The following is a 26,094-nucleotide window of genomic DNA, read 5'->3' on the forward strand; positions in this document are numbered from 1 at the left end:
ACTTGGTAATTTGCAACTTCCATACTAATAAAATGTGGTTTTGGTGAGCTGACTGGACTGGTTTTTAGTTAAGACAATATATTTTTTGTTCTTAATATTTCAAGTAAATAAAACAGATGTGTTCCAATGATTCCAATGAGGTGTAACTAATAGGAAATAAATAAAATAACACTTTACAAAATGCCTGTGGGCACTGACAGTCACACTTTGCAAAATTACTTTGCATGCGTTTTTGGATAAAGGGACTTTTATTCTGAAAACCTAACGGAAGTGTTACTTTGTCGCCACCTAGTGGTTGTTGTTGGGAGAGAGGCTCACAATGGAATATGTCGGGCTTCCAATTGCCGGTAATTATTTTCCTAGCGTTCACGTCCATTTTCGGTGTCGTTCAAAGGGACTGTGAAGCAATTCGCCGCTTTTTTAACTTTTGCAACAAAAAGCCCATAATGGATTTCGAATATGTTTCTGACGCTTCTCAGTAGCTTTCTCTCGTGAGGCTGATTGCTTGGTTTCCAGACCTTGTCACCTTGGTGGTGGATTTGTAACGATATATTTAGCCTCTCTCGTTTGGGATATTGCCATTGGAGCAAGAGAAGACGCAAACAGAAATTCAAATTGGATTGCCAGGTAAAAGACGATGCGGCTTCATTTAATTTGTTTTGACATTATGGCCAGAAGGTAAAGACCTACATACAATATATACTATTGCGAGGGTTCACGTGTTTAAAAATGTTGACGCAGCGCAGCAATCATGCAGAATCGCATTCGCACTATTGTGCTCTGGGCCTGTCACGCCTATAGGCTAGTTGAGGGATAACCTACTTTATATAATTTTATAGTAGTCTAGACCATTTGAATAATTATTTCAAAACCAAACAGCGTCGTGTCGTATGATCTAATTGACGTTCTAAGAACCGCATTTAAAATAATTTTGCGCTGAGCTGTCTTTGCAGAAAGACTTTGTAGGATCCAGTGAGAGGAACGGTCTTGAGTCTAGCCCAGTTTCTAGACAGATATTATAATCTCCATCTAGCAGCATAGGGTAACGTGGGGTAACTGACCCTTCTGTAATTCTCACAGAAACTAATTTGTAACACTTTTCCTGGCTGCCATTACTCGAGTTAAGCTAAAAATGTTATCTATCTAATCTACATTTTTTAAGTCACTAACATAACTATTCTGAGGTAAATTGATCTAATATTTAATCATTTAGAAAAATAAATTACTATATAGTACCACCTACTCATTCCAGAGTTTTTCTTTATTTTTACTATTATTCTACAATGTAAAAAATAAAGAAAAATTAGTAAGTGTCCATACTTTTGACTGGTACTGTGTTTGTGTGATATAGAGAACAAAGATATATATATATATATATATATATATATATATATATATATATATAAGCAATTTTTCAAAGTTACAGTTCATATAAGGAAATCAGTCAATTGAAATAAATTCAGTAGGACTTAATGTATGGATATCACTTGACTGTGAGGTGGTGCAGCAAATGGTGGGCCTGGGAGGGCATAGGCCCACCCACTTGAGTGCCAGGCCCAGACAACCAGAATGAGTTTTTCCCCTCAAAGGGTTTTATTACAGACACACATATTCCTCAGTTTCATCAGCTTTTCGGGTGGCTGGTCTCAGACGATCTGACAGGTGAAGAAGCCATATGTTTAGGTCCTGGGCTGGTGTGGTTACACGTGGTCTGTGGTTGTGAAGCCGTTTGGACGTACTATCAATTTCTCTAAAATTATGTTGGAGGTGGCTTATGGTAGAGAAATAGCAACATGTCTGGTGGACATTCCTGCAGTCAGCATGCCAAATGCACGCTCACTCAACTTGACATTTGTGGCATTGTGTTGTGTGACAAAACTGCACATTTAGTGGCCTTTTATTGTCCCCAGCACAAGGTGCACCTGTGTAATGTTCATGTTGTTTAATCAGCTTCTTGATATGTCACACCTGTCAGGTGAATGAATTATCTTGGCAAAGGAGAAATGCTCACTAATAGGTTGTGTTTTTGTTCAATATATGTAGATAGATTAGTGTATTCAGACCCCTTGACTTATTCCACATTTTGTTATGTTACCTTGTTCTAAAATGTGTTCAATTGTTTCTTTCCCACTCATCTATCTACACACAATACCCCATAATGACAAAGCAATTTTTTTTTAGAAATTTTGCCAAAAAATGTACATGTGACATTTCAGTGTTCAGACCCTTTACTCAGTACTTTGTTGAAGCACCTTTGGAGCTATTACAGCCTCGAGTCTTCTTGGGTGTGACGCTACAAGCTTGGCACACCTGTATTTGGGAAGTTTCTCCCATCCTTCTCTGCAGATCCTCTCAAGCCTGTTGGGTCGGGAGTGTCGCTGCACAGCTCTTCCCAGGTCTCTCCAGGGATGTTCAAGTCCGGGCTCTGGCTGGGCCACTCAAGGACATTCAGAGGCTTGTCCCGAAGCCATTCCTGTGTTGTCTTGGCTGTGTTCTTATGGTTGTTGTCCTGTTGGAAGGTAAACCTTCACACCAGTCTGAGGTCCTGAGTGCTCTGGAGCAGGTTTTCATCAAGGATCTCTCTCTGTACTTGCCTCCGTTCATCTTTTCCTCGGTCTTGACTAGTCTCCCAGTCCCTGCCGCTGAAAAACATCCCCACAGTATGATGTTGCCACCACTGTGCTTCACAGTAGGGATGGTTCCAGGATTCTTCCAGACTTGACACTAATCTTGTTTCTCATGGTCTGAGAGTCCTTTAGGTGCCTTTTGGCAAACTCCAAGCGGGCTGTCATGTGCCTTTTACTGAGGAGTGGCTTCCGTCTGGCCACTCTAACATAAAGGTCTGATTGGTGGAGTGCTGCAGAGATATTTGTCCTTCTGGAAGGTTTTTCCATATCCACAGAGGAACTCGAGTTCTGTCAGAGTGACCATCGGTTTCTTGGTCACCTCCCTGACCAAGGCCTTTCTCCCCTGTTTGCCCAGTTTGGCCAGATGGCCAGCTCTAGGAAAATTATTGGTGTTTCCAAACTTCTTCCATTTAAGAATGACTGTGTTCTTGGGGACCTTCAATGCTGCAGACTTTCTTTTATTTTTTTTATATATATTTTTTTGGGGGGATACCCTTCCCCAGATCTGTACCTCGACACAATCCTGTCTCGGAGCTCTACGGACAATTCCTTCGACCTCATGACTTGGTTTTTGCTCTGACATGCACTGTCTACTCTGGGATGTTATATAGACCAGTGTGTCTTTCCAAATCAAGTCCAATCAATTGAATTTGCCAAAGGTGGACTCCAAGTTGTAGAAACATCTTAAGGATCATCAATGGAATGCTTCTGTTTTTTCTTTGCCATTATGGAGTATTGTGTGTAGATTGATGAGGGGGAAAAAACAGTTTAATCCATTTTAGAATAATGCTGTAACTGAACAAAATGTGAAAAGTCAAGGGGTCTGAATATTTTCAAAATGTACTGTATGCATGACCATGGTGGCAAGTGAAAGAAAAATTTCCCAATCATCTCCAAAGTTATCAGACCAATAGTGAGGACACAACATTTTCACCTGACACAAGAACCCAAACAATTACGCTCTTTATTTTGGTGCATTTTACATTTACTTCACTTTTCAATAACTCAATCTGAAAATACTCTGAATACATTCAGTGATGTAAGAATATTCATTTACATTTTGGAGTAGGGGCAAGATAAGAAAAAACAATTACAAGGGTTTGAGTGAGAGGTCTAACTGGTGTTTCCAGGTGGCCACACACCTTTCCAAACTGCACAGTTCCTAAGTCATTTCAATGCAGTTTTATGACTCAAGGAAAGAGCCTTCAACTATGAAGGTTCTTTTTAATTTTTTAAAATTAAGGTCTTCCTGCTTTTGCCATGTGAGGAACTGAAGCAAACATGCTTGTGGCTTTTTGTTTGGAACAAAATGGCTGTTTTTGCAATCCAAAAACGTTTCATTGTGAATCACAATCTGGGTCAGGTGGGTATCGTGAAAGCTTATTCTATTGCCAGCACAGCTAGCTAAATTATAAAATACAATCTTAGTGTTAAGATTTGTCAGACAAACATGTCAGACAAAAGGATTGTAATTTTACATTTTCAAATATGGAAATGGTGACGTGCACATTTTGGACTCATGGGTGTGTGGTTTGCTTGGGTGACACCAAAGCGGTCTTTATTATAATCCTCAATGTCTCATCTTTCAGAACACCGACTCCTTTTGAGTTAGGCGCTTGTCAATGACAAGGATGACTGGCTGTGAGTTGAAAGGACTACTACACGGAAGCAAAATATCATTGTTTTCCAAAATATCATTGTTTTAATCGCAAAACTTGAGTTTTAGAACTGTTTGGCTCATCGGGTGAAAGTGTGGAGGGAGGAGCGCCCTTCTCAAATCGAACAGTAATCTGCTCATCCATGTTGTCAAAGATGCAGCATAGTACATCGTCCAGAAACACACATCGCTTTAACATAAAATAAATGTAACATTTTTCAAGGCAGTTTTCATTGGGAAGGCAGATAAAAATTATCGAAACAAATCACTTTTGCATGGGAAAACACAGATCCCAAGTAATTGCTTAATTATGTCACTTTTGTTTGGAGCAGACTTCACTATCAGACCGAGCGGGGGTACCTGTCTCACCACCGGGAGGCAGCCCGTTTCCAAATGGAATGCAATCAACTTTTAGTCTATGCAAAACACGCCTGCCCAGGCTAGATTAATCAAACCCCCTCATGGATTACACCTCAGGTGTGAAACAGACAGGTGTGTGCCCGGATAGTGAAAACAACATTGAATCCATCTATGTTTGGTTTTAAATTAGAGGTGGGTGGTCGCATCTAACAATTGTATTGACTTCTTTCTTGAGTTTCTTGTGTTCGAGACCACCTAAAGCAAGACTGATTCAAGACCGAACAATGGGTCCAAGACCGAGACCAGAAAAACATCCAATTCAAGACCATGATTGTAATTCTGTCAAATCGCCACCATAATAAGAGTTCAAAATGTCCAGTATTTCTGAACAACATATGGATTTTTTTAGCCATTCAGAAGTGAAAAAATGTATGCTGAGGGAAAATAGAGCTGCTCTACAAATGATTATTAACCCAGACACACTGAGGAAGAATGGGTCTTCTAAGCCTTCAGAGAAGATTAATTAAAAATTGAAAAGAAAGGAAAAAAAGATCCAATCAGCATTTGTATTTGCTGGTCTCTGGGGATATACAGTAAATCTAGCTAGATAAGTCAACTATTGGCTAGGCCATCAGAAGCTGTATAGAAGGCATCTGCCATTCACCTGTATTATGGCAAAAGTGACAGTGAAATCAACCTATCACATTTGGACAGTTTTAACAAAAACATATGGAAACTTCTGCCTTCTCGAAGGCCAACGGGTCACAATAGCGAGCAGTAGCTTTCCCCCATGGTCTAGCTAGCTAGCTTTTGTTGTCGGCTAGTTTGCGGAGGCTGCAGCATGTGTTGTTGCTCATTTGTTAGCTTCTCCCCTTTGAAGACTAACTTCCAACAGGAAGTCCAGTTTTAAATAATCATCTGGTGACTGGAACTGTTTTTTTTAATGCAGCACACCTGCTGCTGATAGCGTGAAGCATTGTTGCATTTCAACTTTAGGTCACCGCTTACTTTGTGTGCTAAACGTAAAAATGTCAGCGTGAATGGACTGCTTATCCTTTAACACCATGCTGTGTGTGACTGCTGTCTTTTTATCGGCCCTGTGTAGTGGTGCCTGGAGAAGTGGGAAAGGCGCCCTGTGTGTGAAATCCTATGTTTCACTGGTGATGTAAGTCCACAACAATGCTTAAGCAACATCAATCTGATTTGGTGGGCCTGGCTCCCCAGTGGGTGGGCCTGTGTCCACCCATGCCTATGCCCCTGATGCAAACAGCGCATGACAATTGGGCATCATAAATTACCTACTAACAAACACTTCGGATCAAACTTTTTCAATACCTGGTTTTCATATCCATTGTTGCCTTAGTTAGCATTTACTGGGAGATATCTTTCCTACCCTACCGGCTACCGATGTCATTCTTCCGTGAGCTGCTCCTTACCAAAGCCAGTTGAGTGCTGTGCGCTCTTGCTACCTGCAGATGAAATTCTGCTGAAACTAGGCTATGTGTGTGGCGCTCGTGAATATACAGTATTTCATGTGTTTTGCGATGTGTGTAGGCTACTTTGTGCATGATTTCTCTATTGTACTACATAATTTATAAGCCTTATACCTCCACTACGCTACTTTGATACACATCAGTAGGAATTAAGAAGTGAGTTTATGCAATGCCAACTGAAGAAGAAAGAAAAAGGTGTGTGTGTGTATGGCTTCCACTGCACCACTGGGCCGTTGTGTTTTACTAAAAGTGTAATATCCCTTAGCCGCGGAAAGTAAGGGTGCTGAGGGTGATAATAGTATATTACTCTTTGTTTAATTTAAAATCACAGGTAGTGCACTGGGCCTTTACTAATCAAATTAAATTGTATTTGTCACATAGACATGGTTAGAAAATGTTCATGCGAGTGTAGCGAAATGCTTGTGCTTCTAGTTCTGATGTTACATATTATTACTGCACTAAGTAATCTAACAATTCCCCAACAACTACCTAATACACACATCTGAAGGGGTGAATGAGAATATGTACATATAAATATATGGATGAGCGATGGCCGAGCGGCATAAGCAAGGTGCAATAGATGGTATAAAATACAGTATATAAATGGAAGATATGTAAACATTATTAAAGTGGCATTATTTAGAGTGCGTTGTATAAAGTGACTAGTGAGCCATTTGTGGCCAGTGGTTGGGTCTCAATGTAGGCAGCAGCCTCTGAGTTAGTGATTGCTGTTTAGCAGTCTGATGGCATTGAGAGAGAGAGAGCTGTTTTTCAGTCTCTTGGTCCCAGCTTTGATGTACCAGTACTGGTCCCGCCTTCTGGATGGTAGAGGTGTGAACTGGCAGTGGCTTGGGTGGTTGATGCCCTTGATGATCTTTTTGGCCTTCCTGTGACATTGGGTGCTGTAGGTGTCATGGAGGGCAGGTAGTTTGCCCCTGGTGATGCATTGTGCAGACAGCAGCACCACCCTCTGGAGAGCCTTGCGGTTGAGGGCGGGGCAGTTGCCGTACCAGGCTGTGATACAGCCCGACAGAATGCTCTCGATTGTGCATCTGTAAAAGTTTGTCAGGGTTTTGGGTGACAAGCCAAATTTCTTCAGCCTCCTGAGGTTGAAGAGGCACTGTTGCGCCTTCTTCACCACAGTGTCTGTGTGGGTGGACCTTTTCAGTTTGTCTGATGTGTACGCCAAGGAACTTAGAACTTTCCACCTTCTCCTGCTGTCCCTTCGATGTGGATGGGTGGTGCTCCCTCTGCTGTTTCCTGAAGTCCACGATCATCTTTGTTTTGTTGAGTGAGAGGTTGTTTTCCTGACACCACACTGAGTGCCCTCACCTCCTCCCTGTAGGCTGTCTCGTCGTTGTTGGTAATCAAGCCCACTACTGTTGTCGTCTGCAAACTTGATGATTGAGTTGGAGACGTGCATATCCACACAGTCGTGGGTGAACAGGGAGCACAAGAGAAGGCTGAGCATGCACCTTTGTGGGGCCTCAGTGCTGAGGGTCAGCGAAGTGGAGATGTTGTTTCCTACCTTCACCACCTGGTGGCGGCCCGTCAGAAAGCCCAGGACCCAATTGCACAGGGCGTGGTCGAGACCCAGGGTCTCCAGCTTGATGATGAGCTTGGAGGGTACTATGGTGTTGAATTCTGAGCTGTAGTCAATGAACAGCATTCTTACATAGGTATTCCCTTTGTCCAGATGGGATAGGGCAGTGTGATGGTGATTGCGTCGTCTGTGGACCTGTTGGGGTGGTATGCAAACTGAAGTGGGTCTGGAGTGGCCGGTAAGGTGGAGGTGATATGATCCTTGACTAGTCTCTCAAAGCACTTCATGATGACAGAAGTGAGTGCTACGAGGCGGTAGTCATTTAGTTAAGTTTGCCTTCTTGGGTACAGGAACAATGGTAGCCATTTTAAAGCATGTGGGGACAACAGATAGGGATAGGGAGCGATTGAATGTGTCCGTAAACACACCAGCCAGCTGTTCTGCGCATGCTTTGAGGACGCGGCTAGAGATGCCGTCTGGGCCAGCAGACCGTTATAGATGTCGGTTGCGCAAGCCAGTTTTTACTTAATTTATTTTTTAAAGCATCTTAGCGTTGACAAAAAAGGTAGTTTTCTAATTAATGCCGGATTCAATAGTTGGAATTGTAAGAGTTTTTGCTCTGTCCCTTTCTCTGCTGTTGTCATTTTAATGGAATCCATATAGAACAAAATCCTGTCCTCAAAAAATGTACATCAAAAGGTGCAAAGTTATGGGCAAAGACATGAGACATCCACATCAAATACAATATTTTTCTTAAATATGAAATACTTTTTGTGCAGTATTAATTTACCATCCTTACAAACCACTTAATGTAAATTAACATTATTGTATTGAATATAGGCTGGTCATCTAGGTTTGTACCTGTAGGCTTTCCATCACCATGAAGAAAAACAATGACCAATACAGTGTTTGAGTACATTGAGACATCAAGTGGTTTGTGATGATGTGATGTGGCTCAGTTGGTAGAGCATGGTGCTTGTAATGCTAGGGTTGTGGGTTCGATTTCTACAGGGGGACCAATATGTAAATGTAAACTCACTACTGTAAGTTGCTCTGGATAAGAGTGCCTACTAAAATGGAAAAGGAATGAATAGACGATTTCTGTTTTCACATAAGTTGCATTTGCATAAGTATTTCAAGAATCTGGAAAACTTATATCAAGCAAGTAATTTTTATATTCCTCAAGTATTATCAGAATAACTGTTTTGTACCGATAATTATCAGACGCCAATTACAAATGCTGGTAAACATTCAAATACATAATTTTTATTTTTATTTATTTTTTTATGAAAAGCAGTGCACTGGGCCTTGTATTAACGGACCGATATAGATGCCTTTAGCGCGGGCAATTCCAATGCCAGGGTCATGGGTTAGGTTCCTGCTGCACTAACTATTGTATAAGAGCTAATGGCATGCAGACAACCTGGGTTCAAACCCAGATGGTAACACAATTATGCAACCTTAATTTTCTGTGGAGACTTTCAGCATGTACCCACTAGAATTCTGCACAACCACTATTGATAGAGGTGTGAAAGTATCTTGCAGAGTCTGCCACAGACACGCACATTTTTCAAGTTTCATGGAGTTGGGATGATTTGGAAACAAGTCTGACTTTATTGTCATATCCCAGTTGCGTAAAAAAAATAAAAAATAAAAAATATATATATATATATATATGTCTTTTTTTTTCATGAAAAATTTGTCAATTAAATTTGATGAGGACCTCCTTACAAAATAATAAGGTATTGAAATGGTTTGCTGTCCATAGCTTTTCTGTCAAAATTATAACTAGATTCTATATTTTGTAGTCTGATGTTGATCATCATCCATTTACCCCATTGTCTTTTGGGGAGTGCATGCAACTCTTCAATCTAGATAAAGTCCCTTCCCATTAGATCAGGGGTGTCAAACTCATTCCACGGAGGGCCAAGTGTCTGCAGTGTTTTTTTCAATTCAGACCTAGACAACAAGATGAGGGAAGTGACCTTAATTCACACAAGGGTGGTGTGATAACCCTCAGACACTCGGCCCTCCATGGAATGAGTTTGACACGTGCATTACAATGTCCCAGGGTATTTTGAAATATGCCAGGTATGATTTCCAATTCTTTTAAAGGTATGATTTTCAGGCTACTAATTTGGATACCACCCAATCCATATTTCCAATGGCTCTGTGTTTTCTGACATGGAAGTATTGGAGAGAGAGTCATTATCTTTTGTTTTTATGTGGGGTGATTCTAATATTTAATATTTAATATCTTTAAAGTCAGTCATTCTTTCACTCTCTCATTTTCTCTTCTCTCACTATCTCCTGTTTTTTCTCTCTCTCTGTATCTACCTTTCAAGTACATTTACTGGTTACCTTGGGTCTGTGTAATGGACACAGTGTTTGAAATTCAGTGAGAGAGCTCCTGCATGGGACCCAATCGACTGCAGCTAATGAGCGAAGATAAGAGTTCTGTGTCCGAGAGAGAGAGGGGTGCGGAGTCATAACACAGCACTTGTTCAACTTCACTACAGCATGTCCTTCCCATTGATTAGGCTGGGTCAGCTTTACCTTGTTCCTAGGGCAGAATTTTATATTTATAATCTAGTCTTTAACTCAGGTTTACGATACGGATACATACGACCAATGTACAAACAGGCTATGTAAGTGGTAACAAATACATGGACAGTCATGGGACTTCTACGAGATGTTTCTGTGTTTGTTGATAAGCACTGCACTCATGTTAAGCGGGTGCGTTCTTATAGGCTACCTAGACATTTTTTTCGCCTCTCTCTGCTCCTTTTCCCCTTGTTGCACACTTGCTCTCTGTTTGGAGCAGATAATCTCACTCTCGCAGAAGAACATGTTCAGTGCAGATATGTGATAATGAGCAGCCTGCTATATGACAATCCACATCAGTTTCCCTTTGAGAAATTGCTATGATTGTAAAAAGAATTGGCTTGTATACATACCACTGGAATAGAGTTCTTGTTTTGGCCTAAACAAATAGATACAAAGTACTTCTAGAATTCAAAATTATACATTCAAAAATAAAGTATATTTTCTATGGATGGAGTATAGTGGATTCTAGTATTCATAAATGTTTATGATTGTAATTTGTTATGATGTGAAATCTACTGCTGTTTGATGCAGTGTTATGTGTCCTGTTCCATTGCAGTGTTGTTGACAGCATAACACCCCCCCCCCCCCCCCCCCCCCCCCCCCCCCCTATGTGAATTAATGTATCTATTTACATTGTTTGTGTTTTCGACCATCCCCAAATTGAAACGATGGATCGTTTGACAACTATAATGAACCATGATTGAAGTGTTGGTTTCTTGCTTTTTGTTTAATAAACAATGGCATGTAGACAAGGGACTTTCACTCTTGAATATTTTATATGTTTGTGACCACAGTGGAGCTGCTTGGTATGGTGAGTGAAGACGACAAGATGTTCCAGTTGAAAGTATGGCGATCAATAGTATTTGTGTCTGTAGGCCGAGGGTTAGCACTAGCAGCCAGTCCTTCAGAAATTCGTGCTGAACCTGGCAGTGTGTCAGTGAAGGATGGGACAAAACTCACACACAGACACACACAAACCTAGGCATATGGGTTGTGATGCAGGACACACGCACTAACTAACCTTGGATGTTGGTGAATAATGGGGTTTGTATTTCGCCGCTGTACCCTGACAGTTTGCCATGGCGCAAGGCACCAGGCCTGTGTTAATAATAGGAACATAGTTGTCAGCAATGACATGGGGAATTTACGACTTGCTATCCATGTGATGCCCTTCTATATATTTCATATTTACTTGCTGTCTACATGGGCTAGAGAAGTGAATTATTATTTATATATCCGTAAATAGATAATTAATCTGTTGGTTATCGCTCAATATTGTTTATGCTCCATGCTACTGGCAATTCCAAAACAACTGAGTATTTCTTGGTGAGTTCCTGCAAATTTCTTCAGGTCTGCTGTTGTGGTGGAGGAAAGTTTTTTTTTTTTTTTTTTAATTGACTGAATCACTGGAGTTGTTTACACCATACTATTACTGAACAAAAATATAAACGCAACATTCGGTTTCAAAGATTTTGAGTTACAGTTCATATAAGGAAATCAGTCAATTGAAATAAATTCATTAGCCCCTAATCTATTAATTTTCACATGACTGGGAATAAAGATTTTTTTTTTAAATTAAAAGATAGAGGCGTGGATCAGAAAACCGGTCATAGATCCAGGGTGACCACATCTCCTTCGCATAGAGATTATCAGGCTGCTGATTGTGGCCCGTGGAATGTTTCACTTCTTTTCAATGGCTGTGTGAAGTTGCTGGATATTGGTGGGAACTGGAACATGCTGTCGTACATGTCGATCCAGAGCATTGCAAACTTGCTCAATGGGTGGCGTCTGGTGAGTGTGCAGTCCATGGAAGAACTGGGACCTTTTCAGCTTCCAGGAATTGTGGACAGATCCTTGCGACATGGTGCCATGCATTATCATACTGAAACGTGAGGTGAAGGCGGAGGATGAATGGCACGACAATGGGTCTCGGGATCTCGTCACGGTATCTCTGTGCATTCAAATTGCCATCAATAAAATGCAATTGTGTTCGTTGTCCGTAGTTTATGCCTGCCCATACGGAACTTTGACAACAGCAAACCGCTCGCCCAAACAACGCCATACATGTAGGCTGCTTGGACGTATTGCCAAATTCTCTTAGATGACATCGGAGGTGGCTTATGGTAGAGGAGTTAACATTTAATTATCTGTCAACAGCTCTGGTAGACATTCCTGTAGTCAGCATGCCAATTGCACGCTCCCTCATCATGAGATGCCTGTGGCATTGTATTGTGTGACACAACTGCACATTTTAGTGGCATTTTATTGTCTCCAGCACAAGGTGCACTTGTGTAATGATCATGCTGTTAATCAGCTTTTTGATATGCCACACCTGTCAGGTGGATGGATTATCTTGGCAAAGGAGAAATGCTCACTGATAGGAATGTAAAAAAAAAAATGTATGCACACAATTTTTGTGAAATGTGTTTTGTGTGTGTGGAACATTTTCTGGGAGCTTTTATTTCAGCTCAGGAAACATGGGACCAAAACTTTACATACTGCGTTTATATTTTGGTTCCGTGTATTTATCCACAATTTATAATATTATGTAACTTATGTGCCCAAATTAGACGTTAAGAGTTTCACTGTGGAGTAGTGGTGTAAGAAATAGACTTCATTATGGTATTCTGCCACGTCTTGCCTTTTGACTCAATAAAATTATTGTTGTATAAAGTCTATCCCGGTAGGCTATTTTATTGCATAATATATTCTGCTTGGCAGTTAAATCAATCAGAAATGGTTTGAATGGTATCTGAAGCTTCCTAGCTTGGACTAGGATAATTCTTTAGTTTACAGAACTTTGTTCTCACACAGTCCGGACGGGGGGGGGGTGACAATGTTGGGATGGGCTGAGGGGTTTCCATGTCAGGAAGTGCAGAGGGCTTTCCATGTCCTCCACCATGAGTCACATGTTTCCACTGCACCCTGGCAGCCCATTGAGTGTTCATTGTTACATCTGTGAGAGTGTTGTATTGGGGAGTTAAAGAAAGAGGGAGGGAGAGTGTGTTGAGGTGCGGAGAGAAAACAAAGGCCTGTGGGTAACAGGGATTTCGCTGGTCTGCAGTGACAAAGACGAAAGGTCCATTCATATTAAAACAGAGTGGGATGAGGAGGTAGTAGGCTAAGGTATTAAGTGTTTCTGAGCCGTGTTCTTCAATCACCACAGACGAATCACAGTGATCATTATCAAGGCTGCGTAGGAGGTACAACAACATATATTTTCTGTCAGATTTTCCCTATTGAGTCCACATCCTTATTTAGTCGTTGGGAAGTTCAATGTTGTCGGTAAGATCTTTGCATAGAATTCCTGTTGTTCAGCTAGAATTCAGCTGCCAGAACTCCACACTCATCACTATCTTGGCTCATTTTCTCTCTTTTTTTTTTTTTTTGCTTCTCTACTCTGATCGGACACACAAGCGAAGAGGGGAAAAAAGCATTAAATTCTCTTTTGATAAGAGAAAGTGGGACGATTTTAGGTGTGAAAAATAGGTTGGGAACACCTCACCGTATCCATAAAGGGAATGCCGTCACCGAGTAGTAAGGCTGATGTCAATGCTAGCCCTGGCGAGTGGCAGCTGCAAGACTCATTGAAAGTCCTTAGCTTCATTTCTAAGCTGAGAACTCTGAAGCAAGCAGACGTGCCATCTTTCGGGGAACGCAAATAGGCCAAACCCTTTTAATCTTATCCCTCAACAACATCAAGACCGATTGCACAGTTCATACTGATCCAACCTGAATTTGTTTATTGCCCAGTCAATCTAGGGCATGACTGTACAAGTGCTAGGAACTCTGAAACAGGCTACACTGTATTACTACTCAGACAATGTATGAATCAATAGCTCTGTTTATAACTGTCATGCGCCCTTTGTCCAGATCTTGCCCACATTCTGATTGTGACATCTTTAGACCGATTTTGACGATTAAAAGACACATTGTGATATGATTGTGATCAGATCTTCCTGACCACTTCCGGAGGTAGTCGGTCACACGGTGCCTGGATATCAATCAAGTGTAAACCGATCTAGATCAAACCATTTTAATCATCATTATACTGGTCTCTAAAATCTGACCAGTAGCACCATTCACTAATGGCATTAGTAATTATCTTTAAAATAAATATTATTTAGAAAATCTGTCAAATGATTTGCATACAGGGAGACACCAGCTGATCTGGTCACAAAGATACACATTTCACCACAATACAATGTGTAGAGAGTGATTGGATCATATTGATTAGATATCGAAACTCATGTTAGTGCACGGTGTCAACAAAACTAATGACTGAATAATATGGCTGAAGTAATGTGGTGACGTTCTTCAGGGAAGCATCACATAGCAGGCACCAATGATTTCAACTATTTAAAAACATCAACACTATTGAGCTATTTTAGACCCCACTACACTGCTTGTTCAACTATGCCTTTAGATAATAATGCATTGTCCATGTAAAAACTGATCTATCTTTTTTTTTGTTCTTGTCATAATTATTTTGTGCAAATTAGCACTATCTGTGGGATTAGATGTCAAAAACTTAAATCAAATTGTATTTGGCACATGCGCTGAATACAATGTGAGTAGACTTAAAGGTGCTACACAGGATTTCTTTTCCTGTGTAGGAACATTTTTATCGTTGTAATTTCAGAAAATGTCCATAATATATAGTGCATTTGGAAAATATTCCGACCCCTTGACTTTTTCCAGTTTTGTTCTTCCTCCAATCGACACACACTACCACATAATGACAAAGAAAAAACAGGTTTTTAGAGTTTAAAACACTAATATTACATTTACATAAGTATTCAGACCCTTTACTAAGTAATTTGTTGAAGCACCTTTGGCAGTGATTACAGCGTCGTCTTCTTGGGTATGACTCTACAAGCTTGGCACACCTGTATTTGGGGAGTTTCTCCCATTCTTCTCTGCATATGCTCTCAAGCTCTGTCAGGTTGCATGGGGAGTGTCGCTGCAAGTCTATTTTAAGGTCTCTCCAGAGAGGTTAGCTCGGGTTCAAGTCCGAGCTCTGGTTGGGCCACTCAAGGACATTCCGAGACTTGTCCTGAATCCACTCCTGCTATGTCTTTGCTGTGTGCTTAGGGTCGTTGTCCTGTTGGAAGGTGAACCTTTGCCCTAGTCGGAGGTCCTGAGCACACTAGAGCAGGTTTTCATGAAGGATCCCTCTGTACTTTGTTCAGTTAATCTTTGCCTCAATCCTGACTAGTCTCCCAGTCCCTGCCACTGAAAAACATCCTCACAGCATGATGCTACCACCATGCTTCACCGTGGGTGAGAATCTTGTTTCTCATGGTCTGAGAGTCCTTTAGGTGCCTTTTGGCAAACTCCAAGTAGGCTGTCATGTGCCTTTTACTGATTCAAAGTAAAAATACATTCATCAATGTGCAGGGGAATGAGGTAGATATGTACATGAAGGCAGGGTAAAGTGGCTAGGCATCAGGATAGATATGATTGTAAAAAATGTGTGTGTTTTGTGTTGTTGGTATGCATGTGTATGTGCATATGTAGTTTATGTGAATGTGTGTAGTGTGGAGCGATTAGTGCTTTTTGAGGTGAGGTAAGTTTACCCTCTTTCTACTGTAGTCCATGATCAGCTCGTTGGTCTTACTGACGTTGAGGGAGAGGTTGTTGTCATGGCACCACACAACCAAAGTCTCTGACCTCCATCCTGTAGGCTGTCTCATCGCTGTCGGTGATCAGTTCTACCACGTTGTGACCGATGGTGTTGCAGTCGTGCGTGGCCACAGTCGTAGGTGAACAGGGAGTACAGGAGGGGGTTAAGCACACACCCCTGACGAGGCCCCCATATTGAGGATCAGCGTGGTGGTGTTGCCTACCTTCACGACCTGGTCCCGTCAGGAAGTCCAGGATCTAGTTACAGAGGCAGGTGTTCAGTCCCAAGATCCGCAGCTTGGTGATGAGCTTGGTGTTGAACGCTGAGCTGTAGTCTATGCACAGCATTCTCACAGTTATTTCCCCTCTTGTCCAGGTGGAAGGGGGCATTGTGAAGTGCAATTGAGATTACGTCATCTGTGGATCGGTTTGGACGGTATGCGAATTTGAGTGGGTCCAGGGTGTCTGGGATGATGGTGTTGATGTGTGTCATGACCAGCCTTTCAAAATACTTCATAATTACAGATGTGAGGTTACCTTGGAGTTCTTGGAAACAGGGACAATGGTTAGAGCACGTGTCAAACTCATTCCATGGAGGGCCAAGTGTCTGCGAGTTTTCGCTCCTCCCTTGTACTTGATTGATCAATGAGGTCACTGATTGGTTAGGAACTTCCCTCACCAGGGGCTGCAGGGTAGCCTAGTGGTTAGAGCTTGGACTAGTAACCGAAAGGCTGCAAGTTCAAATCCCCAAGCTGACAAGGTACAAATCTGTCGTTCTGCCCCTGAACAAGGCAGTTAACCCACTGTTCCTAGGCCGTCATTGAAAATAAGAATTTGTTCTTAACTGACTTGCCTAGTTAAATAAAGGTAAAATAAATAAAAAACCTGGGTGTATAGGTCTTAATTAATCTTTTCACATGAGTTCCAAATATCTCTAACTGTCGCCCCGATCGTAAGTTGTTTCATGCACATGATGTCAGAATGCACTCACTGTTCCAAAATGTGATTTACGCAACAGAACAGTTAACACGCGCTGCCTCCTAATTATCTATAGGCTATGTTTCAACTTGCCAATGTGAAATTATTTTCTAACAACATTTTTGAAACAAGGTGTGTTCCACCACCTCATTCGTTCACATAGAAGTAGCCCATTTCACTGTTGCGGACAATTTATATTTGAGGCTTAACTGAGCTGGACAAACTTCCCTCTTCGAGGAGAGCCCTTCCCCCATTTTTCCCGCACATCAAGTATGCTGACATTTGCGCAGTCTTGCAGGAACTGGCACATTTTCTGGCTGGCGCTCACGCTATTTTCCTTACAAATAATAACGTTGGACATGTGTGCGTTCCTATTACTTTCTTTATATCATGTTTCTACTGTAGCATACATGTATGTATGGAGCATAATGTATTTACAGTTTTATTCACATGTTTTCAAGTTCTGGTGACAAATAATGCATTCCGATTATTGCATAGATTGTAATGGACACTGTGTGTGTGTGTGTGTGTGTAAAATAACTTTTTGAAGGTTAACTAACTAGACGTTCTAAATAACCATTCTAATCACACCGGTTTGAGCTTATGCTGCAGGGACCACTGTAGAATGATGTCACCTGTTTGTCACCTTGTCACCTTGTGAAAAGGTTAATTTCACACATTGAATGGAAGTAATGAAAACCAGTATACTCTCGGCCCTCCATGGAATGAGTTTGACACACACAGGAAAGAGCAAACCTTCCTTTTTGGTTTACACATCCTATGAATTCACTCTTCATAATGGATGAAGCACATGTGTAATACATTTATAATGCCTTCATATGATAATGTTACCTTTTTCTCTGTGACAAGAGACAGTTGAGATCATTGAAGCCATTACATGACATTTCCTCTGTGTCTGGCTCTTCTTGAAATGTCATTGCTCTTTGAGTTTGATGGATGTCTTTGCCAGTGTCTGCTTACCATGTCTCTGTCACCTTCTGTTGGCATTGTCGGTCTCTGGGAGGATTTTTCTGTTATTGGCTGTTTGTGGACACTAGTTCACAAAGCAGGTGAAGACCCACACTGGGTTTGGACTAATATGAGGGGAAACACTGTTTCCCAACCGAGGATGAAAAGTTTTGGATGTAATTCCAGTGCTTCGTTACATCAGAGAGACACTTGATAGAAGAAGCCACTCCATAACTGTGCTATAAAAATATTTGTGGTCAAAAGATAGAAAGGGGTCTTAGAAAACATCTACCAGAAAGTCTAGAAATACATTAAAACACTAATGTTGAAGTAATGACCCCGACCTAATATCAGCACTTGTATTTCGTTTTGGAGAAATTATTTGCCTTCTGCAAGTTTAACTACATTGGCATGTGCCTTTTTATTTATTTATTTATTTATTTCACCTTTATTTAACCAGGTAGGCTAGTTGAGAACAAGTTCTCATTTGCAACTGCCAAGATAAAGCATAGCAATTCGACACATACAACAACAGAGCTACACATGGAATAAACAAAACATACAGTCAATAATACAGTAGAACAAAAGAAAACAAAAGTCTATATACAGTGAGTGCAAATGAGGTAAGTTAGGAAATAAATAGGCCATGGTGGCGAAGTAATTACAATATAGCAATTAAACACTGGAATGGTAGATTGGCAGAAGATGAATGTGCAGGTAGAGATACTGGGGTGCAAAGGAGCAAAATGAATAAATACCAGTATGGGGATGAGGTAGGTAGATAGATGGGCTGTTTACAGATGGGCTATGTACAGGTGCAGTGATCTGTAAGCTGCTCTGACAGCTGGTGCTTAGCTAGTGAGGGAGATGCGAGTCTCCAGCTTCAAAGATTTTTGCAATTTGTTCCAGTCATGGGCAGCAGAGAACTGGAAGGAAAGATGACCAAAGGAGGAATTGGCTTTGAGGGTGACCAGTGAGATATACCTGCTGGAGCGTGTGCTACGAGTGGGTGCTGCTATGGTGACCAGTGAGCTGAGATCAGGCGGGGCTTTACCTAGCAGAGACTTGTAGATAACCTGTAGCCAGTGGATTTGGCGACGAGTATGAAGCGAGGGCCAACCAACGAGAGCGTACAGGTGGCAATGGTGGGTAGTGTATGGGGCTTTGGTGACAAAACGAATGGCACTGTGATAGACTGCATCCAATTTGTTGAGTAGAGTGTTGGAGGCTATTTTATAGATGACATCCCCGAAGTCGAGGATCGGTAGGATGGTCAGTTTTACGTGAGTATGTTTGGCAGCATGAGTGAAGGATACTTTGATATACGAAGCCGATTCTAGATTTAAGTTTGGATTGGAGATGCTTAATGTGAGTCTGGAAGGAGAGTTTAAAGTCTAACCAGACACCCAGGTATTTGTAGTTGTCCACGTATTCTAAGTCAGAGCCGTCCAGGGTAGTGATGCTGGACGGGCGAGCAGGTGCGGGCAGTGATCGATTGAATAGCATGCATTTAGTTTTACTTGCCTTTAAGAGCAGTTGGAGGCCACGGAAGGAGAATTGTATGGCATTGAAGCTCGTCTGGAGGTGTCCAAGGAAGGGCCAGAAGTATACAGAATGGTGTCATCTGCGTAGAGGTGGAGCAGAGAATCACCAGCAGCAAGACTGTCACGAGGTCCGGACAGCAGTCCCTCTGATTTGACACACTGAACTCTAAGAGAAGTAGTTGGTAAACCAGGCGAGGCAATCATTTGAGAAACCAAGGCTATCGAGTCTGCCAATAAGAATGTTGAGTCGAAAGCCTTGGCCAGGTCGATGAATACGGCTGCACAGTAATGTCTCTTATCGATGGCGGTTATGATGTCGTTTAGAATCTTGAGCGTGGCTGATGTGCACCCATGACCAGCTCTGAAACCAGATTGCATAGCGGAGAAGGTATGGTGGGATTCGAAATGGTCAGTAATCTGTTTGTTAACTTGGCTTTCAAAGACCTTAGAAAGACAGGTTAGGATAGATATAGGTCTGTAGCAGTTTGGGTCTAGAGTGTCACCCCCTTTGAAGAGGGGGATGACCGCGGCAGCTTTCCAATCTTTGGGAATCTCAGACGATACGAAAGAGTTTGAACAGGCTAGTAATAGGGGTTGCAACAATTTCGGCAGATCATTTTAGAAAGAGAGGGTCCAGATTGTCTAGCCCGGCTGATTTGTAGGGGTCCAGATTTTGCAGCTCTTTCAGAACATCAGCTATCTGGATTTGGATAAAGGCCTTGTAATTTCATTACCAAAAACTCACATATCGTAAAGTTTTTTTTCCTCGAATTTCTCTCCCTCATGAGGAGGAAGGATAATGAAAGTTCACAGAAGTAACAAGTAAAAGTAGACCTCAAAGTACTCATACCCCATTACTTTTTTCCCCCACGTTTTGTTGTTACAGCCTGAATTTAAAATGTATTCCATTTTGTTTTTGTGAACCTGGCCAACACACACTACACTAATGTCAAAGTGGAATTATATTTTTAGACATTTTTACAAATTACATTTTAAAGCTGAAATGTCTTGAGTCAATAAGTATTCAACCCTTTTGTTATGGCAATTCTAAATCAGTTCAGGTGTAAAAATGTACTTAAGTTGCATGGATTCACTCTGTGTGCACAATCGTGCTGCCTACCACCGCTCAGTCAGACTGCGCTATCAAATATCAAATCATAGACTTAATTATAATATAATAAAAATACAAGCCTTAGCTCATTAATATGGTCAAATCCGGAAACTATAATTTCGAAAAACAAAATGCTTATTCTTTCAGTGAAATACGGAACCGTTACATTATTTTATCTAACGGGTGGCATCCAATGTTATGTCATAATTATGTACAATTCTGGCAAATTAATTCCAGTCTTTGTTAGGAAGAAATGGTCTTCACACAGTTTGCAAGAGCCAGGTGGCCCAAACTGCTGCATATACCCTAACTCTGCTTGCACAGAACCCAAGAGAAGTGACACAATTTCCCTAGTTAAAAACTTCTTAGGGCTGCAATCCCGTTAACGGGATTGATATGACAACAGCCAGTGAATGTGCAGAGGGCCAAATTCAAACAACAGAAATCTTAATTAAAATTCCACAAACATACATGTATCTTATACCATTTTAAAGGTAATCTTGTTGTTAATCCCACCAAAGTGTCCGATTTCAAATGGGCTTTACAGCGAAAGCACCACAAACAATTATGTTAGGTCACAGAAAAAGTCACAGAAAAATTCAGCCATTTTTCCTGCCAAAGAGAGAAGTCACAAAAAGCACAAATAGAGATAAAATTAATCACTAACCTTTGATGATCTTCTTCAGATGACACTCATAGGACTTCACGTTATGTTTTGTTCGATAAAGTGCATATTTATATCCAAAAATCTCATTTTACATTGGCACGTTATGTTCACTAGTTCCAAAAACATCCGGTGATATTGCAGAGCCACATCATTTTACAGAAATACTAATTATAAATGTCGATGAAAATACAAGTGTTAGACATGGAAATATAGATACACTTCTCCTTAATGCAACCGCTGTGTCAGATTTCAAAGAAACTTTACGGAAAAAGCAAACCTTGCAATAATCTGAGTACAGCTTTCAGACAACAAAGCAGCCAAAAAGATATCCGCCATATTGGGTAGTCAACATTAGTCATAAATAGTATAATAAATATTCACTTACCTTTGATGATCTTCATCAGAATGCACTCCCAGGAATCCCCGTTCCACATGAAATGTTTGATTTAGTTCGATAATGTCCATTTATCCAAAATCCAAGGTCATGAAGCGCGTTCCCTAGTTGCAGACGAAATGTCAAAGTTCCGTTACTGTCCGTAGAAACATGTCAAACGATGTATGGAATCAATATTTAGGATGTTTTTAACATTAAACTTCAATAATTTTTCAACCGGAGAATTCCTATGTCTGTAGAAAAGCAACGGAACGAGAGCTAACTCTCTCGTGACCGCGCCTTAGAGCCTGTGGCAATCTGCCAGACACCTGGCTCAAACAGCCCTTATGAGCCCCCACTTCACAGTAGAATCCTCAAACAAGTTTCTAAAGATGGTTGACATCTAGTGGAAGCCTTAGGAAGTGCAACATAACCAATATCCCACTGTGTATTCAATAGGGGCTGGGTTGAAAATTGACCAACCTCAGATTTCCCACTTCCTGTTTGTAGTAACTGTTTGGATTTCTTCTCAGGTTTTTGCCTGCCATATGAGTTATGTTATACTCGGACATCATTCAAACAGTTTTAGAAACTTCAGAGTGTTTTCTATCCAATACTAATACTACTATGCATATATTAGCAACTGGGACTGAGGAGCAGGCCGTTTACTCTGGGCACCTTTCATCCATCTACTCAATACTGCCCCTGCAGCCATAAGAAGTTAAAATAAATTCATGTTAGAAGGGCAATATTAACTAAATATGCAGGTTAAAAATATATATATACTTGTGTATTGATTTTAAGAAAGGCATTGATGTTTATGATTAGGTACACATTGGTGCAACTTTTTTCGCGAATGCGCTTGCTAAATCACTTCAACAGGCACAGCATCGATTATGTGCAACGCAGGACAACCTAGATAAACTAGTAATATCATCAACCATGTGTAGTTAACTAGTGATTTATGTTAAGATACGTTTAATTCTAGCTAGCAACTTACCTTGGCTCCTTGCTGCACTCGCATAACAGGTAGTCAGCCTGCCACGCAGTCTCCTCGTGGAGTGCAATGTAATCGGCCATAATCGATGTCCAAAAATGCAGTTTGTTATTAAAACTTGAAATCGGCCCTAATTAAATCGTCCATTTCGATTAATCGGTCGACCTCTAGTTGACATAATTGTAATCCAAACCCAACCCTCATGTAAGTCGTGAGGAACTCTCAAAACATTTTAGACGAGACGGACTTCATGATTAAAATGATACTATTATCACTTTGTAGTACATTTTGAAACTAGAGTAGGATATCAATACCATAATGGCCACAATGGCCATTTTCAAAAGGAGAATTTGCTTTTTTGATTCAGTCGATCTTTGATTTGGATTTAAGATTTTTTTGGAAAACGTGGTCACACCAAAAAACAGATTTTACTGTCATTCTGTTACCAAACTTTACATATGCACTGTTCAAGTAAATGTTTTTGTACATTTTTCTGGGGAAATTGTTAAAAGTAGTCCTTGTGCATAGAGTTCTATGGTTTGTTTAACTTTGCAATCAATGTTTTTTTTTGTTTTGGCATACTTGTAAAGTGAAAAATCTGAGTCTGTGTCATTCTGTTACTGTGAGGTGCCCCAACACTGATTCTGCTTTGTGAAATGGTCCTTAGCAGCATAACACTTGCTCCATTTATTGAATTGCCTTCACAACAAGTTCTAGTTTTAGAAACTGTAATTTACAAAGATTGGAGTTTTGAGATTTCTATATTAAGTGCACAATTCCTCTCCCTAAGTGATGATGTTTAGGTGTTTTTCGTTGCCATAAGTGGTTTATCTGGATATCTGAAATCGGTGGTTTCACCATCCTTTTCCTCCTTCCTTCCACGATAGGTTTCCAGGAAGATGCGGCTGTGAGCTTGCTGATCCTGTGGGTCTTCACCTGATCGTGACCATGGGGATATGGCCGGGGGGTGTCCGGGCCTGCATTGCAGGCCAGGAGAACTGCTCTGCCAACAATGAGTCCAAAGACTACTGTTACTCAGCCCGTATCCGCAGCACCGTGCTTCAGGGCCTACCCTTTGGAGGGGTCCCCACAGTTCTTGCGCTGGACTTCATGTGCTTCCTGGTGAGTCTGCCTAGAGATCTGTCTTGCCTGTATTTCAAATAGATTCCTAGCTCCCATTCCAGTGCTGCAGGTTTCTCGCTCCCCTGTAGTTAATTTATTGATTTGTCACTGATTCATTGGCCAGTGATTCTACTTACCTGGGATCCCAGGTCTGTTTACAACAATACTTCTGACCTGAAGGTGCGGATTTGAGAAAAGGGGTCCTAGTGACTTTATGCTAACCTGCAATGATCACATAGGTATACAGTTTCTATGTGTGTGTGTACAGTACCTTTGGAAAATATTCAGACCCCTTGACTTTTTCAACATTTTGTAACATTACAGCCTTATTCTAAAATGGATTAAATAAACATTTTTCTTCAGCAATCATATACAATACCCCATGATGACAAAGCGAAACAGAATGTTTTGCAAATATATATATATAAAAAAAAACGTATACTATTCAGACCCATTGCTATGAGACTCCAAATTGAGCTCAGATGCGTCCTGTTTCCATTGACCATCCTTGATGTTTCTACAACTGTGGTAAATTAAATTGATTGGACATGATGGAAAGACACACACCGGTCTATATAACATCCCACAATTGATAGTGCATGTCAGAGCAAAAACCAAACCTTGAGGTCGAAGGAATTGTCCGTAGAGCCCAGAGACAGGATTGTGTCGAGGTACAGATCTGAGGAAGGGTACCAAGAAATGTCTGCGGCATTGAAGGTCCCCAAGAACACATTGGCCTCCATCATTCTTAAATGGAATACATTTTGAACCATCAAGACTCTCCCTAGAGCTGGCTGCCTGGTCAAACTGAGCAATCGTGGGAGAAGGGCCTTGTTCAGGGAGGTGACCAAGAACCCGATGGTCACTCTGACATAGCTCTAAAGTTCATCTGTGGAGATGGGAGAACCTTCCAGAAGGACAACCATCTCTGCAGCGCTCTACCAATGAAGCCTTTATGGTGGAGTGGCCAGACAGAAGCCACTCCTCAATAAAAGGCCCGCTTGGAGTTTGCCAAAAGGTACCTAAAGACTCTCAGACCATGAGAAGCAAGATTCTCTGGTCTGATGAAACTGAATGCCAAGCATCACAACTGGAGGAAACCTGGCACCATCCCTACAGTGAAGTATAGTGGTGGCAGCATCATGCTGTGGGGATGTTTTTCAGTGGCAGGGACTGGGAGACTTGTCAGGATCGAGGCAAAGTACAGAGATCCTTGATGAAAACCTGCTCCAGGACCTCAGACTGGGGCAAAGGTTCACCTTCTAACAGGACAACGACCATAAGCACAAAGTCAAGACAATGCAGTAGTGGCTTCAGGATAAGTCTCTGAATGTCCTTGAGTGGCCCGGACTTGAACCCAATCTAACATCTCTGGAGAGACCTGCAAATAGCTGTCCAGCAGCTCTCCCCATCCAACCTGACAGAGCTTGAGAGGATCTTCAGAGAAGAATGGGAGAAAGTCCTTTAAATACAGGTGTGTCAAGCTTGTAGTGTCATACCCAGGAAGACTCAATGCTGTAATCACTGCCAAATGTGCTTCAACAAAGTACTGAGTAAAGTGTCTGAATAGTTATGTTAATGTAATATTTCAGTTTAGTTATTTTTTTAAATAAATTAGTGAACATGTCTTGAAACCGGTTTTTGCTTTGTCATTATATTTATTTATACATTTTTGAATTGACTGGAAGTTAACGCTGCTTGAGGCACCTTTCCGTTTTGGAGACGGCAATATTAGACTTAACATGGTGGGTTAGCTTTGTGCCACAACAGATAGCAAATATCCTAATGTTATCTACATTAAAACATTTAGTATTTTGTCATTGTCCAATAACAATGCCCTTTCAATTCTTTCATTAAAAAGGGATAAATCCTGTATGGATTTATGGCTATTCGATAGTCTAATAAGCTAGGCTAACTACCCTGCTATGTTAAGTTTTTGGGAATACTAACGTCGGTTTCTGAGTGCTTATACTACACGAAAACACAGGTTCATATTTTTTCTCACCAGATAATTACCATATCTTTCAAACTCTGTACATGTTATGTAATAGTTTTGACACATGTAATTCATATTTAATGACTTCTCCCGTGGTTTGCTTGTGTGTTAATGCGCAGGAAGTTGAAAGACAAATTCGTTCGAAATGGCTCAGGTCAATTGGACGGGCCTACATAAGGTGAACAGGGCTAGGATATTCAAATCCGGACCAGTAACTCCGTCATTAGTGTTGATTTTATTTTCTCCCTGGATGTTAATTGATATCATTGATTGGTCCATTCAACCTTGTGTCCTTGTCATTTTAGGTCTGAATCAGTCCCAGATTTACAGGGGAGGAAGTGTATGGTTTGACAAATCTTATTGAGTCTTATTAAATTCCTTTAGAAACTTTACAAAACTATGGATTTCAAATTGGACAAGTCGGT

General features: G+C 41.0%; 1 protein-coding gene across 5 annotated transcripts in view; it reads left to right on the forward strand.

Moving 5' to 3' along the window:
- The first annotated feature begins 300 nt into the window (after positions 1-300).
- LOC139370612 (CSC1-like protein 2) overlaps positions 301-26,094 on the forward strand; it is an 87,428-nt gene continuing 61,634 nt past the window's right edge. For 3 of the 5 annotated variants that reach the window (XM_071110202.1, XM_071110200.1, XM_071110205.1), the window contains exons 1-2: positions 302-627; positions 23,439-23,673. In XM_071110202.1, the coding sequence (XP_070966303.1) occupies positions 23,500-23,673 (174 nt within the window). In that variant the 5' untranslated portion in view covers positions 302-627; positions 23,439-23,499. Of the gene's footprint in view, positions 628-23,438; positions 23,674-26,094 lie in introns of all 5 variants that reach the window. The other 2 variants (XM_071110201.1, XM_071110204.1) reach the window with 1 other exon arrangement.

Source organism: Oncorhynchus clarkii, chromosome 17, assembly GCF_045791955.1.
Source record: "Oncorhynchus clarkii lewisi isolate Uvic-CL-2024 chromosome 17, UVic_Ocla_1.0, whole genome shotgun sequence".
NCBI lineage: Eukaryota > Metazoa > Chordata > Actinopteri > Salmoniformes > Salmonidae > Oncorhynchus > Oncorhynchus clarkii.